The 14,951-nt window shown below is 40.1% G+C and overlaps 2 protein-coding genes across 4 annotated transcripts; both read right to left on the reverse strand.

Moving 5' to 3' along the window:
* Positions 1 to 353: 353 nt before the first annotated feature.
* LOC135613477 (uncharacterized protein At3g27210-like) lies at positions 354 to 2,557 on the reverse strand. Its single transcript, XM_065110509.1, has 3 exons — positions 2,238 to 2,557; positions 1,151 to 1,231; positions 354 to 1,051 (listed from the first exon to the last, which is right to left on the reverse strand). The coding sequence occupies exons 1-3, from the start codon at positions 2,500 to 2,502 to the stop codon at positions 615 to 617; spliced, it is 783 nt and encodes a 260-aa protein (XP_064966581.1). The 5' UTR covers positions 2,503 to 2,557; the 3' UTR covers positions 354 to 614.
* Positions 2,558 to 3,665: 1,108 nt separating this feature from the next.
* LOC103987631 (uncharacterized) lies at positions 3,666 to 14,298 on the reverse strand. 3 transcript variants are annotated; one of them, XM_009405981.3, is made up of 16 exons: positions 14,118 to 14,294; positions 13,958 to 14,024; positions 13,394 to 13,516; positions 13,070 to 13,132; positions 12,847 to 12,957; positions 11,627 to 11,710; positions 11,422 to 11,540; positions 11,216 to 11,317; positions 6,129 to 6,245; positions 5,902 to 5,967; positions 5,609 to 5,675; positions 5,462 to 5,515; positions 5,311 to 5,400; positions 4,706 to 4,765; positions 4,601 to 4,639; positions 3,666 to 3,904 (listed from the first exon to the last, which is right to left on the reverse strand). In XM_009405981.3, the coding sequence occupies exons 2-16, from the start codon at positions 13,973 to 13,975 to the stop codon at positions 3,785 to 3,787; spliced, it is 1,233 nt and encodes a 410-aa protein (XP_009404256.2). In that variant the 5' UTR covers positions 13,976 to 14,024; positions 14,118 to 14,294; the 3' UTR covers positions 3,666 to 3,784. The 3 variants fall into 3 exon arrangements, with proteins under 3 accessions (XP_009404256.2, XP_009404257.2, XP_064968483.1); XM_065112411.1 differs by lacking the exon at positions 3,666 to 3,904 and adding an exon at positions 3,925 to 4,414 and having other exon boundaries at positions 14,118 to 14,298; XM_009405982.3 differs by lacking the exon at positions 13,394 to 13,516 and having other exon boundaries at positions 14,118 to 14,298.
* Positions 14,299 to 14,951: the final 653 nt, after the last annotated feature.

The raw sequence follows: 14,951 nt of genomic DNA on the forward strand, positions 1-14,951 counted from the left end.
TTAATAACAGTCATTTTTAGGAATATTATTACTATTAAGGAACCAAAAAAAGGCCAAATTAATCTCCTTAATTTCTAAAATTAATTAATATAAACTACTCGATAATCGACTCCTAATTCGTCGAACCAAAATAAATTCGCCCTTATTTTTTATTTTTTATTTTTTTTCAGAAGCTGAAAATCCCTCAAAGTATGCATCAAAATGTATTCGACAAAAATCTTATCATATGCTAAATTCAAACTACTTCGAAATCGATGCTCGATAGAATAATCGAGAGACTCCTCGAGTATTATATTCCTTTTTATAATCGTAAAAATTATATTTCTGCTTTTATCACACATAATAATAATCTATTACATCAAGTTCATGAGATTATACCAGCAACATCAAATTCATGAGAATTATTATAAAGCTGAACAATATCAGGCAAGAACAATACAAGTAATATACAACCTCTAAACGATATATCAGTTTTCTCACCCTTCCCCACTGAGAACAAGGAATTCTTTCAGCTTCTCACAGAAAACTAGGTTCCTTATGCAGACGAGTTCTTTATTGATTGCTGGGATCAACAATAACTAACAGGAACACTGCTTCAGGAAAACAGGGTTCATTCACTGTGGCTTCCTCTTCCTTCTCTCTCTAAAGCTAAGGCTGTGTGCCAAGCTTGGCAGGCAACACTGCTGGGTCTTCACCATTTTATCTTTCTGGTCACTGTAATCTTTACTTGGAAGCCCATCTTTTGTGCAGGGAGAATTAGTGCCAGGCATTTCAGTAGCATCTTCAGCAGAGACTTGTGGAAGATGATGTTCTGCATCAAGCTTACAGATACCTGATCTTCCATTGATCTTTACCTTGCTATTGGAATCATCTTGTTTGATGCCGAGTTCTTCCTCGAGTCGGTTCTCCTGAAGAAGTTGAGCAAGTCTCTTCTTCTCAGCAGTTGGAGGAGGCTCAGATTTGGTCTGAGGAGAAGTGTCAGCAGAGAAGACGAGTGGCTCATTGTTACTCATCTCATAGTTAGGAGTACTGCCTCTGGAAGGAACAAAATCTGCAAACAAGAAAAATCCATCCAAATATTAGTTAGGAAGTAGAAACATAAATCAAAAGAACAAATCATGCTTTCTCTTCCTCATTTTGATGAGAATACCTCCATTAACACTGACAAAGTCATCTTCACAATCAGAATCTAACCATGCCTGTGAGTCAAAGAATGCCTCCTCTTTATTATCTGCAAGTCACAGGCCTTCAAGTGACTGACTACAATTCAGCAAAGGAACAAGCAACATTTTATGCAGATGAAAAACCAGACTACATTGGATTTCTTATTAACCATACTTATTCAGTATATTTGTTTTTCTTCCTTTTTTTTTTTTTCTCCCTTATGGTGCAGCATAGTATTTTCTTTCCTTTTATTGACTTTTTTTTTATTTGTATTTGTAACATTCCTCAGTTTAATCCTTATAAAAAATTGTCTGCTTCATAACTCTCCTCCATCTCAATTCATTTCCACCAAAAAAGCACAACATGATTCCCATAAAAAAATATATATATTTAGATGATAAAAGTAATCCTTCTCAGATAACCTACCAATACTAATGAATTGGTAGTAAATCTAGATGAGTTCCATCCAGCACAGTAATCCTTCTCAGTCTTTATTTAAATGAGTTCCATCCATGACTAGTAAATCTAAAGCACAAAATAACAGAAAACAAGATGCACCAGTACATGCATCAGATAATAAACAGGAGCTCATCAAAAAATCATTACATTAAATAAAAAGCTAGATCTAGATTGGAGACTAAGAAGCTTCATTGACCTGCCACATTTCTTGGGAAAGTAATGGCACACCTTTATAGGAGAAAAAGTATATAACTTTAATAGAGTATTCTTAAATTTAAAGATTTCAATTCATCCACAAGAACAGAAACAAGATACACATCCAACTTGTCAGTGATAAATAGAAGAAGAAAGTGGATTTCTTCTCAACTTTATTGTCAAACACACACACACACACACACACACATATATATATATATATATATATATATATTACAATGAACATTATGAACCACCAATTATTGCAATAGTATAAATCACATAAAAACAGTTACATTCTTGTCAAGCATCCAGAAAGCAAACTAGAAAGAAGGCCAGTGATGAACTCAAAAAGACAATGGAGCAACCAAAACAGGAAAACATCAGACACACAACAATAAGAAACCAAAGGATCATACCGATATCAGTGATCTTAGCATCACAACCATCATCCACGTTCTCTCCCTTGGACTCCAATTGCCCAGCTGAACCTTCCCCATTGAGAACATTTTCCTTCACTGAGGATGTAGCCAAGAACTTCCTGGCCTTGGACCCAATTCCCAACACCAGCCTCATGGTGGAATTTGGATGCCCAGGGGCTTGCAGAAAGATTTCAGAACCTTGAAACTTGTGAAGCCTATTGTCAGAGGAAGAGAGGGAGGAAGAGCATGGAAGCACCAACATCAATGTGCAAAGAAACAAAAGAAAGTGGGAAAGTGGAGAGGACTGATAGTGAAGTTATGGTGATTGGTGCCTTGACCACCAATTCTATTATGATTAGATGGGTCCAACTGAAGAATAGAGAGCTGGTGATGCCATTTGCATGTGCCCTGGAGGAAATGGATCCTTTTTCTACTGTTCAGCTCACATGTCTTCATACTTGTGATGCTTAAAAAAAAAATTCAGAAGATACTGAATTCCCAGTTGCCAGTGTTTGCATAGATGTTCATTTTGTTTGTCTTGAAGTGAGTGCAGATGGTTTAATTGAACAACAATGAGAGAGATTTATTATTTGGTGCTGATCTCAAAATTCAAGAGAAGAAAAATTCCATGTAGTTTCATATTTCAGCTCTGACATCAGTATTTTCTTTCTTTTTACTGTAAAAAGAAAATATCAGATATTACAATAAGATTATACCTTGGAGATATAGGTGAACAGGATTCTTCTTAAGTTCTATTGCATGAGGACTGTCCACACATATCTCCACACCTCCTTTTCCTCTCACACAATTATTGGAAAGGAAATTTTGATTCTTAGTACGATCTCTCAACGAAAGACCAAAATATATCACCCGGTCAAGTTTAGGTACCACGTTTCTCAAGGATCATTGGTGAGCTACACCATTAACAAGTCATGTTGCTGACAACTAAATTTACCTTCCACCTTTTCTGAAGAGAAGTGAAAAACCTTGGTATTAGTTTTCTTGCCTACCCTTTGATACTGTGGTGTCTCAGCTGCTTGATGTAGCACAATCATAGGGGTACCTTTCTATTGCAATGATAGTGGAGAACTCAGATGATTGATCTTTTAAATGGCTGTCATTTTGCCACATCAATCATACATGAAATCCTCAATGGCCAGAACATCTGTTGAGAATTTGGTCAGATTCATCAACATCAGATTGGTTGGTTGGTTTACATTCCTTCAAACCCAAATTTAGGGTCAAAAAGTGTCAATAAACAAGTCAAAGGCTTGCAGATGAACTATTAAAGAATGTGGATAAGAGAAAAACATCTCAGAGCAACACTTTGAAAATGATGATGGCTCATGTTGAATGGATGCAGATCACATGAAGTATTTAAGTAGGTAAACTATCTTTAATGCAACAACAGTTAATTCTCCGATATACATATTGATGTGTGTGTACATATATATTCTGAAAATATAATGTTTATACACATCTAAAAAAATAAAATCATGTCAGACTAATCTTTCACAAAAAGTCTGCAAGAAGAATATTTTCCTTTATTTGCTGATGTTCTTGATAGGCTCAGGGTATGGATCAATCCAGCACTCATCCTTAGCCACTGCTCTTTTCCATCTTCTTTGGAAAATCATTAGTTCAGCATAAGACTGGCGCCGTATCTAGCAAAAAATGTCGGCCAATGAATAATGCAGTTAAGAAGAGTGACAAGATTCATAGTAGAGACAACAAGTTCGTATTTAGGGGGAAATAGAAGTAAAAAGTTCAGGACTATATCAGAGAAAAAAGGGAAAGAATGTTAGGGATTTTGTACATATACAAGCTATCCAAAAACATTAAAACATGCTGAAATTTTAAAATCTTCGCAGAGAAATTTGCAATTGTGAGTCAAGGTTTTTAAATCAGTTTATGTCTCAAGAAAATAAAGACATATCAAGTAATGTAGCAACAAGCACATATCACATTATTATTACCAATAACAAAAGAGAAACAATTTCTCAGCAACTTGTTAGTTTTGAAGGATTGGAACATGTGAGAAAATTGATCATTTAGCACCCTACTGGAAAATCTCATGATGAAAACTTTCAAAACTGCAGCTTTGGTACTCTGGGCATTTTTGACTGCAATCCAAAGTCCAAATGGAAAATTATCTCGTCTCCAAAAAACAGCAGCTGTATTCAAATCATTACAAAAAGAATTTTTTTCAGATTTAATAACTATTATCAGCAAGATCTTAAGATGCATCAAGAGTTCATGAATGGTAGCTAGCCCAAAAATTCAGAGCAACAAAACAAACAACTTAATCTATAGAAAAAGCTGGGCACTGAATGAATAAATCAGAGATAGGAAACACTTACAGCGGATCTATCATTGTAGCTGGATGATCCAGAAGGCACCTGCAAAATTATGTGCAATTAGTTACTCTAGTAGTCAGAATGTGAACTAAAGGGATAAAAATCTACCATTGTTCCTAAGTAAGGCTGCTCTGACTCAGAGGGTGGGCTACTTGTTTCTGCATTTGGCTGAGAAAGACAATAATGCCGATTAGGTGCAAACTGAAATGTGGACTTACGAGAGCATGTGCGTGCTGCGAATTAGAGGATACTTTGGTTGCAAAATGAACATTAATAGACATTTTAGTCACACTGATCAAAGAACAAATTTCAAAAAGATCTTAAAGTCCATATATGACACATGCAACCTGCTTACCATGTCTCTAGCACTAAGGAAATGATCAGTGCATATGATTAAGAAAAAGAGACCAACATCTGAACTGTAAGAATTAATTAAATAAAGAGACTAATGTATGCATGTTTATATAGAAATCAATTATTCATGACTATCAAGTGGCAAGAAGGTAGCACCATAAGCCTTAATAGACAATATTTGCAAGTTAGGATGAACACCTAGTTTATGTTCTCCATGTCAAAAAATAGTCTGACAGACATGAAAAAACTACTGCATAATCAATTTAAATTGGATGGAGAGTGTGATATCAATATTAAACTTCATGCATGCTAAAACTTTCTCAAAAGTATGCACAACCAGAGAAAATGTATCACCATACCTTGTTCTCATCAGAACCCCCAAGTGTTGGGATTCCCATATGAACTATATATTCGCTATCAACCACCCCAATGTTCTTACTCCTATCACCCTGTATAATAATGTTAGATATTAAAAAAATTACAAAAGCTATCGCTATGGATGATGAGTACCTGAACACAGTATCCAAGTTTCATGTCTAATCCCCATGCATGAATCAAATCATTCTGCCAAAGGAGCACACTAAAATAAGGGCTCAATTTGATCATCTTGTGACATCAGGGATACTAGTATATTGATAGCATGTCATTGAAGCAGACCTGGATCATATTCCACACACAGCGCCATGAAGTTCTTGAGAACACAGGAGCCATCATTTCTACCCACCTGTAAAGATTTTCCGATTATCAATTATTGCAGACAGAAAACTTGAATCTGAATTTGAAAAGTATGACAAAAAGATAAAACAGTAAACTCAAGTATTATAGTTCATACAGGTAAACAAGAACAACAGGAACCAAAAAGCCAGAAGCATTTAATAAAAAAGTAGTGAAACAATGCACGTTTAGGAGAGTCCTATCCAATCAATTAGTAAAGGGTTAAAAATTCTCACCCTGTGCATGGAGGTGCAGTACTATTCTCATAACATCCTCCGCTACTTTTTACCTTGTAAACTCTTCTGTTAATGACAAGTAGAAATGTCTTTGATAGATTAGTAAATTTGCCCACCCCCCATCCCCGAAAAAGGTGTCAATGACAAAGGCACCATTTTATTCAAACTATGCATAAGTTAATCAGGGACATTTCAAGATGCTGCTAACAAAATTACACATACGAGACCTGTGTACATCTCCTTTCCTCCCACGTGCAGTTATTTGATGATGAACTTCTGATTTACTGGTGTCCAATGCAGGTTGTGATACCTCCAGCCCTTCCTTATCAATAATGGATATATAACTGCATAAGTTTAATAAATATTTTTTTAAAAGCTCATATTTAAGTGAAAAATTTGACAAAGACATTATGTCATTCAGCTTCGCAGAATATAAAAAAGGACAAAAATATTGTTTCTTTTTTGGCTTAAAAGATATAAAAAATAGATGAAAGTTCCGATGAACAATCTCATAAATTTGGTGGAAAGTTCATGAAATTATCGCTAATAAGCGACTAGCAAATTTAAGTAGTATTTACAAGAAATATGTACAACATTCTTATGAAAAGAAGTACTGAATTACAGAGTTAAAACCATAGTACAGCTACATGACAAATTAGATAGTTTAGCTCTTAATCATCTAGCAATTCTCAGTCCGCATTGTCACGGACAAACTTCTAAACAAGATGTTTGATGTAATGCTCATGTATGTCCGTGTCTTTTGACATGTTCATGCCTTGTACAGCATGTAGAGGGGCGACCGAAGGCTTAATAATCTCATTTTAGTTAGTTTGGTGGCCTCTTTAGGCTTGTAAATAAAGGTTGTGTCATGTGGACACGTGTGAGAGATTTTCGGTCTGTAATGGACCATTTTACCCTTTGTTGTGCAACTATTCAGAGCTTGTAAAATCTGTTTGTAATTTGCATTGTCTATGAAGTGTTTTTCAGAGATGTTTGCTTGTCGATCCCGATTGAGGTGTTCTCTCTATCCCATTCTCTCTTTTGTTGGTCCTAAGGGATAATGAGAGGCTTCGGGGAGGCTGACCTTTACGGACGGACACGCAAGGGTGCTGCACGACTTAGGCAAAATCAGCTAAGTCCGTGACAGATGGTATCAGAGCGGGACAAGCACTCATAGAAACATTTAGCATGCAAACGTGGGGGACCTAGCGGGGCTGCGTTGAGGGCAGTCAGCACACGTGCGACCGTTTAGGGGAAAACAGGCATGGAGATGTAGGGAAAAGGAGTCGCTCGGAGGAGCGGGCATCTGACATTGGCATTCAGAGGAATGGCCAACCCTTCGCGCAATATGCACCATGAGAACAAGCAAGCTTGGAAGAATGCGGAGCGCACAAAGGTTGGGATGGTTGAGTTTGAGCTACGGCTCAACATTGACAACTATACTTGATGGTGCTCAAAACAAGCGAGGCGCTTGGTAAAGGATGAGACCATGCAAGGTGGAATGAGTTGCTCAGCGATCGAAAGAGTTATGCAAAGCTCACAAAGGTGAGGGGAATTGCTAACTCAAAGAATTCGGTACTCATGCATGGGCTTGTATGCGGACGATGGAATATTCGTGGCCATCCCAAGGCGATCGAAACTCGGCGTCATGGAGCATTGAAACTTTCTCTTTGACATGTGAAGGATACGTCCGTAGAAGGCTGAAGTGTGCAACAAGTTCAGCATGTTGCTAGGCCTTGAGTGGTGCAGCGGGGGCTGTATTAACGTGGAGTCGCAATCTAGCAAGTGCGTTTGCAGGAGGCAGAACAATGCACAATTTATTCAGCAGATCGGAGTAGTCTAAGGGGATGGTGGTCTCCGAAACAAAGAGAGATGTTGCTCCAACGGGACAGTTATCCAGGAGGGATAAGTCTTGGCTCTCCAGAGGGAGAATCATGTGGGACGGACCTCACATGTTGAGGAGGAGTACCTCGACAAACAACAACTCCACGAAGCTCAATGGACTGAGCAAGCGGCGAGGAGTTGTCGCATGATCTCGCTCGAGAGAATGCATTGGTGGATGCATTGCGAGATCAAGTGGAGGAGTGACCCAAAACAACCTAAATGAAGGCACACTTGGAGTCGATATAGAGATCGGACTCAAGGGAGGGCTGACCCGTTGAATAGTGGGCGCGAGGGCCACCATCGACTCAATGCAAAAACGAGGAGCGGTGCAACTTGGGTGTAACTTGGCGAAGTACCCAAGCCGCATGAAGGGAGCCAGCATAGAAGTTGGAACATGGAGCGGAGGCACAGTGCTTTCCTTAGACAGAGGTCAAAGACATGAACTCTTGCAGAAGCAAGAGTAGAATCATGTTGTTCCATGAGTCCTTCATTCTGACGGAGTGGACTCATCTTGCATGGTGCCAAAGACCGAAGGAGCTTCTGGGCACATGCATCTTATCTCGGAGAAGCATTTGATGGAGGAACTAAGGCGACTCAATTTGCGGAGGCGAAATTGGGTTCAGAAGGCCTTAGCACGGGGCAAGAGGACTCAGAGGTGGGTACTCTTGAAGAATATACCATAGTGTTGTCATTCAAGTTGCCATGAAGGAAGCGGTGCGTAGCAGAGATTGTGCTGGTAAGGGCAGAGGCTCAGGATCCAGACAATGGTGCACAAACTACAGTGAAGTCGGTGGACTTCAGGAGCTACTAGGCGACGGACTGTCCTAGAGCGGTGCTTCATCTAGGTGTGACCCAAGAGTGGGTGGATGAAGGTCGATTGCCAAAAGAACGAACAAAATCGAAGGTGGAAGTGACCCTGCGATGTATTGGCAGAGGCCACACATGGAGGGACCACAATTCGAGTTTATTCCATAAGGATCAGAATGCAATAGAGATGTCACCAGGAGGCGACATGGTGCAGCAGATCGTGGTGGAACAGTTCGTGGCAAATGCGATACACACGGACTAGATCGTATGGAGGTATGATCGGGAGCTATTGGAAGCTCCACTTCGGTGAACAACACGACGGCAAGAAGGGCTATGGATTCAAGGAGTGAAGGCCATGGTACTGCAGAGGCGGGTCTTCCGTGTGTGCATCGAATTTTGCATCGGATGAAAATCTTGGTCATCAGTATATGGGGGTTGTGTTCCACCAAGGAAAAAGTTCGAATGCAAGTACTAGTGAGTTCCATGGGAGGGACTTGATCATGCAGAGGTATGATCGAAGCAACTGGAGAGATGGACTGCTCCAGAGCTTATATTCGCTTAAGGGAGCCCGGCAAGTCAAAGGACAAGGTTAAGTAAGCGAACGTTGCTATCAAGGAAGCTAAGGAGAACAGAATCGGTGCAAACCCTACAACGTGATGGCAGAGGCCATGCATGGGAGTTGCAGTATGTCTTTCTATCGACCAAACGGACTGCTTGGAGAACATAGAGGTGTTGAAGCAGGGGGTTGAAAGGGGCGAGGAAGCGACGACGAGTCCAGAGGGACTTAGCTACCTAAAATCAAGCATCAGTTAGAATGTAGGTGGCTCAGAGGAGTGCCACGGAGACATATCTACTGATTGTGAAGAAAAGGGATGCAGATACGAGGCGACGGATAGTAGGGCCATGGGCATGGCAGTGCCATGGTACCGCAGAGGCAGGACTTCCGTGAAAATCATTGATCCCTTGCTCTCATGGAGGGAGAGCGCTTGGTCGTGAAAGGGGCCGAGGAGGTGGAGCATGCAGAGGCAATCTCCAAGTACCGAGACAAGGCTGAAGGGCAGAGGCCAAGAAACTTCGTAAGACCAGTGTCAACAAGTTTCTCATCAAGATAGCCGAAAGTGAAGGACTTCGGGTCATGCAAGAGTGCACGACCAAGGAACGAAGCAAGCAGTACGTGGTACTGTACCTTCGCTACTCGGGGGAGTAGGCGGCAAGGTTGATGGAGAAGACGGTACAATCCCAGAGGCGACCTCATCTATTAGAGAATTACTCCAAGTTGGGGTGAAAACTTCCCACATTCCAGAAGTTCGATGGCATTGAGAAGGTGAATCACAGTAGCTAACTCAACGCAAGGAGTGCAAACACTTCAAGTGCTTCAGAAGTGTGAGCAAAGAGCAGGCGAAGGCCAGTAAACAACCTCGAGGAGGCGGGCGAAGTCAAGTAAGTTTTGTCTTCTCAACTCTTAAGAGAATGGGCGAAACCAAGTACCCTAATTCTCTTATCTATCCAGCAGAGGAGCTCTGCACAAGTTCAAAGACCCTTCGAAGATAATAAAAGACAATAGTTGTCAAATCCTCACCAACGGTGATCAGTGTTACTGAGAGTAGATTGTCCGCTTCATTTCCCAACGAAATGCCAATCGAAAGCGGAAGTGATGCGAACCTACTTGGATGTGACAACTAAGTGAAAGAAGAGTCAATGAGCAAATTTTGTGGAGGAAGGACCCAAAACTTTAGAAGTTTGCGAGACGATGCTCATTAAAGCTCCAACAAGCATCCACCCAGTTCAAGCAGCATGAGGAATTTTGAGAGACTAGCGCAGTAAGGATGGTCTTTTCCTTCATTTGGGGGATCCGCAGGAATCAACAAGGATAAACACAACTCAGCCAACCCCACACCAGAGTCAGAGTCATTGGTGAGTTGAAGCAGCATGGCGGATTAAAGTTTCGATTACTCAAAAACAGTAGCGGAGAGCAGCTGGGAGCCAAGAAGCGCATTGTAGCAGGAGCAGAAGATTGAAGACTCAACAAAGGCGAGGAGTTGCAGTGTCGACAAAGGCTTCAACGAGGACGTCGAAGGAATAAGTGGGGGAGAATGTCACGGACAAACTTCTAAACAAGATGTTTGATGTAATGCTCATGTATGTCCGTGTCTTTTGGCATGTTCATGCCTTGTACAGCATGTAGAGGGGCAACCGAAGGCTTAATAATCTCATTTTAGTTAGTTTGGTGGCCTCTTTAGGCTTGTAAATAAAGGTTGTGTCATGTGGATACGTGTGAGAGATTTTCGATCTGTAATGGATCATTTTACCCTTTGTTGTGTAACTATTCAGAGCTTGCAAAGTATGTTTGTAATTTGCATTGTCTATTAAGTGTTTTTCAGAGATGTTTGCTTGTGGATCCCGATTGAGGCGTTCTCTCTAACCCGTTCTCTCTTTTGTTGGTCCTAAGGGATAATGGGAGGCTTCGGGGAGGGTGACCTTTGCGGACGGACACGCAAGGGTTCCGCACGACTTAGGCAAAACCAGCTAAGTCCGTGATAGCATTGAGAAGTTGAATTAAAAAGGCAACTTAAGGTCCTTCGAACAAATATTGGTGATACATCAACAAGATAAATGCTCATACCGTTGAGGATGAAAATGTTCGACTCCAAGATCCTCATCCCAAAGAAATATATAATCATACTCTGCAACAATATCTGGATGTAAGAAGCGCTTGGCAAACCACCTGTTGCACATATGTTAGTCTAACATGGTCTAGATCATTGTACAGCTGCCTAAACAATAAAGACCTGATTAATACTTGCAAGCAACTGAATTCATCAGCAGTACCATTTAGTCTGATTGATTGCAGATACATGTATGGTGCTGTCACTCCATCGTAAGTCTCTCCATTCATCAACAACACCATCATAATGAAAAAGCATTACTGTAAATTTACTGGAAGAGAACTGACAAAAAAACCAAAAATCAGACAAAATAAGCTGTTGAGCTAGCAGTAGCTAGATAATAACATGAGTGAACAGTTCACCTCTACCTTCTCAACAATTTGATTCACAACTTCTTTTTGCTTTATTCCAACAGCCATGGCTAATAAACTACTGGATGATCGTTTAGTTTCCTGGTTCAGCACAGGTGCACATTCTTTTCAGTATAATGTATAATGCTATCCAGGGTCAAATTACAATTACTGAAAGTAGATTGACCATAAAATGACATACAATACAAGAATTACAACGTTGAAAACACAAAGAAAGTGCTAGAGTTTAACTCCGGAGAAACAAAGCACGGTTTAACATTGGAAACACAAAGAAAATGCTAGACATTTAACAAGAAATAAAAGGCTACTATCACCTCATCCAGATGTTTCTTCTCCTATTCATTCTGATAAAATTAGAAATCAATGAAAAGGAAAGTCAGCCTAATTAACTTTAAAATGTAGAGCCCTGAGGTTAGCAATACAATTAAATAGGAGGGTAAGTCCACGGAGTTGTTAACATTTTTTGATACTGTTCCAGTTAAAATAATACTGGTGCTCCTGAAATTGATTGATTTTGCTCCATAAATAACAGGTCACAAGGACATACTACTGATAGACCTCAATTCAAAACGAGAAGTAAAGATGTGGTAAAAATTAAATGCACTACTCAAGTTTCTTAAGCAGCATCAATATTAGCATATTGTATCCTTCGTTTGTCTTGAAATAAAGGCCAAACGACTACTATGCGATTCGTTTATGAAGTCCAACAACTAGCTTTAAGATTTAAGAAAATAGCAGTTGAAATTTGAACAAACTTACATTGGATGTGTGTCAATCAAGAGCTTACTTAAATAATATAAAGTCATGCCAACAATACAAACAGTATAAGATGAAGCACATTGTGGTGACTTCAAGCCATCAACTTCCAGCACACAGTTGCATGTGTAATTTATGACACCATCCTGCACTTTGGAGTTACAAATTCAGCAAAAGTGAACCCCATGAAAACTTCGAAAGCTCCAAAATTCAGTCAGCCACATGTGATCCACTCTGCCTTGTCCAACACATTAAAACTACAGAAGTCATTATATGATTTCGATTTCAATCAATTATGTTGATAGTTTTCAATAAAAATGCACAAAACCATCAAACACTTAACGTCTGTAAATTAACACCATGTTGAAGCTGACTGAGACTAGTTGCTAACCAAAGTACACAATCCATGTAAGTTGAATGTTTCAGTCCGTATTTAGTAACTATGGGACAAGTTCATTTACCTTTGTCTTTGAAGATTGTGATAAGCCGCAAATTGGCCGCATTTCTAGGTTTGATGTTCTTCTGATTATACCTTCCGGCAATGGTTCACTTCCAGATGGTTTGCATTGGATCTGTAGTTGTAACATGAAATACACAGTTAATCAACACAACTGCTAAAAGATAACCAAAAAGAATGGCATATGATAGATTTATAAAGCAAGCAATATGCGAAAAAAATATAACCTTGCAGGATATCATTTTTGCATCGTGCAGAGATGCTGTCGTTCTCCATCCTGATGATACTCTCTGCATATATATACAATGTATCCACATGTATTACTTTTATACATTAATGCTACAACAGTTCCAAGACAAACGGGTACCATGTGACTGTTGTTATTGGGAAAAAATGAGTAATAAAATCGAAAAAGAGATGAACATTAGAGGCTGCATGTGAAGAAGAAAATACAATTGTACCCAATTTATATCAAGACGGACACTTAACTGACAGGTAAACTACTGTAGTTACTAATAATACCAGGTAAAAGTGTGAAAAAAGAAACATACGTGCTTATAATGATTAATCAACGATGGACTTCCAACAAGTAGAGCTATGCAGAAAAAAGAAGCCACAAGAGATAATCTGCATATGTATGCTCTCTTAATTGCAGGATCTGTCAGCAGCGGTCTCTGTGAGAAAAGATTAGACAGCTTCAGGCTAAAGCAATCTTTTCTTACTTTTAAAATCTTTTGTTGCTAAAGCAATAAATAACGCAAAAAATATCAAATAAAACCCTATGCTTTTACTTCGCAATCAAATAATAGTCGTTTTCCACTAACCATTGGGTAAACATTATAAAAAACAAAGATCAGAGATCCACTGACAAACAAATAAAATAAAATAAAAATAAAATAAAATAAAACCTAAGCACATCCTCTTCAAATTGGAGTAATCATTTGCCAAATCCAAAAAGTTCGCCCTACATTGCCAGAGAAAATATATTACGGACACCAGGCTGAGAGATAAACATGATTTAACAGCTACCCCAGTCTCTCAAAATGCCAATGGAAATATTCTTGGAACGAAGAAGGCTACAAGAACAAAAAAACTTCAAACCACCGGAGACTTACGAAACTGGGAAGCTTCATCCTCGCCAACCAAGATCCAACAGATACCTGAACAACAAACAAAACCCTCCTACACAAGATGAAATGGAGAGACATTTAACCCCAACAACAACAGAATCGTTCGCTTAAACAGTAAAAGGGCTCGGAGAAGAAGAAAGCTTACAGTCAAGACCTTCCTCACGGAAATGGGAATCCCCGAGTAGGAAACGAAGGGGAACAGCTGCTCCTCGGACGTGCAAGGCGGTGGTGACGTTGGCCAATCGCTTGTTGTTTGCGGGTATCGAGGACGTACTCGTTGGACTGACCAGTTGTCCGATCAGAGGCCCGAGGGGTAAAGCCGGGCACCTAAGCAATTAATTCTCGCCAAATCCGGAATTTTGAAAAAGCGGGAGCTTCAATTACGGATATACCCTTTCTATCATCAGTCAAATTACTCGGTCTTCTCACCTCTGTTTCCGTCTTGCCCGCATCTTTTTCCCTGTGCGGCTCGAACTTGGACTGAATGTTTGCCGTGCCGAGAGACCGCTCCCCGAAAGTTACTCACTTGCCGCGTGGACGCCACATGGCATGTGAGAGGCCCCGATCGCACGTACATAACTCCCACGCAAACATGGCCCCAGCCACGTCAGTCAGGACGGGGACAAGACGAGAAGTCTAGGGAGGAATAGGACACGGGAGCATTTCCGATGATTTGGTCATTTCAAGAGCCCACATCACTTTGTACGCGTGAAAGCATTGAATGACACTGACTGCTCCAGCCCCATCATTGTGCCTTTGATCACAAAACATGTAGCCCGAAATGGATGGAAAAAGACATGGCCTTTCATGGCTTTCAGAACCGGTGCTGTGATAGGAAAGTTAGAAGAGCCCACACGCAAAGTGATCCGGCCGGCTATCATGTTTGTTTAAGGTGTTTTATGCAAACATGTCCCAGATTCCGTGAGTGCACAAGATTAAAAACCTACATCGACCGATTATCCTTCAAATATCAAGTAGG

Source organism: Musa acuminata, chromosome BXJ2-6 (assembly GCF_036884655.1).
Source record: "Musa acuminata AAA Group cultivar baxijiao chromosome BXJ2-6, Cavendish_Baxijiao_AAA, whole genome shotgun sequence".
In the NCBI taxonomy this organism is placed as follows: domain Eukaryota; kingdom Viridiplantae; phylum Streptophyta; class Magnoliopsida; order Zingiberales; family Musaceae; genus Musa; species Musa acuminata.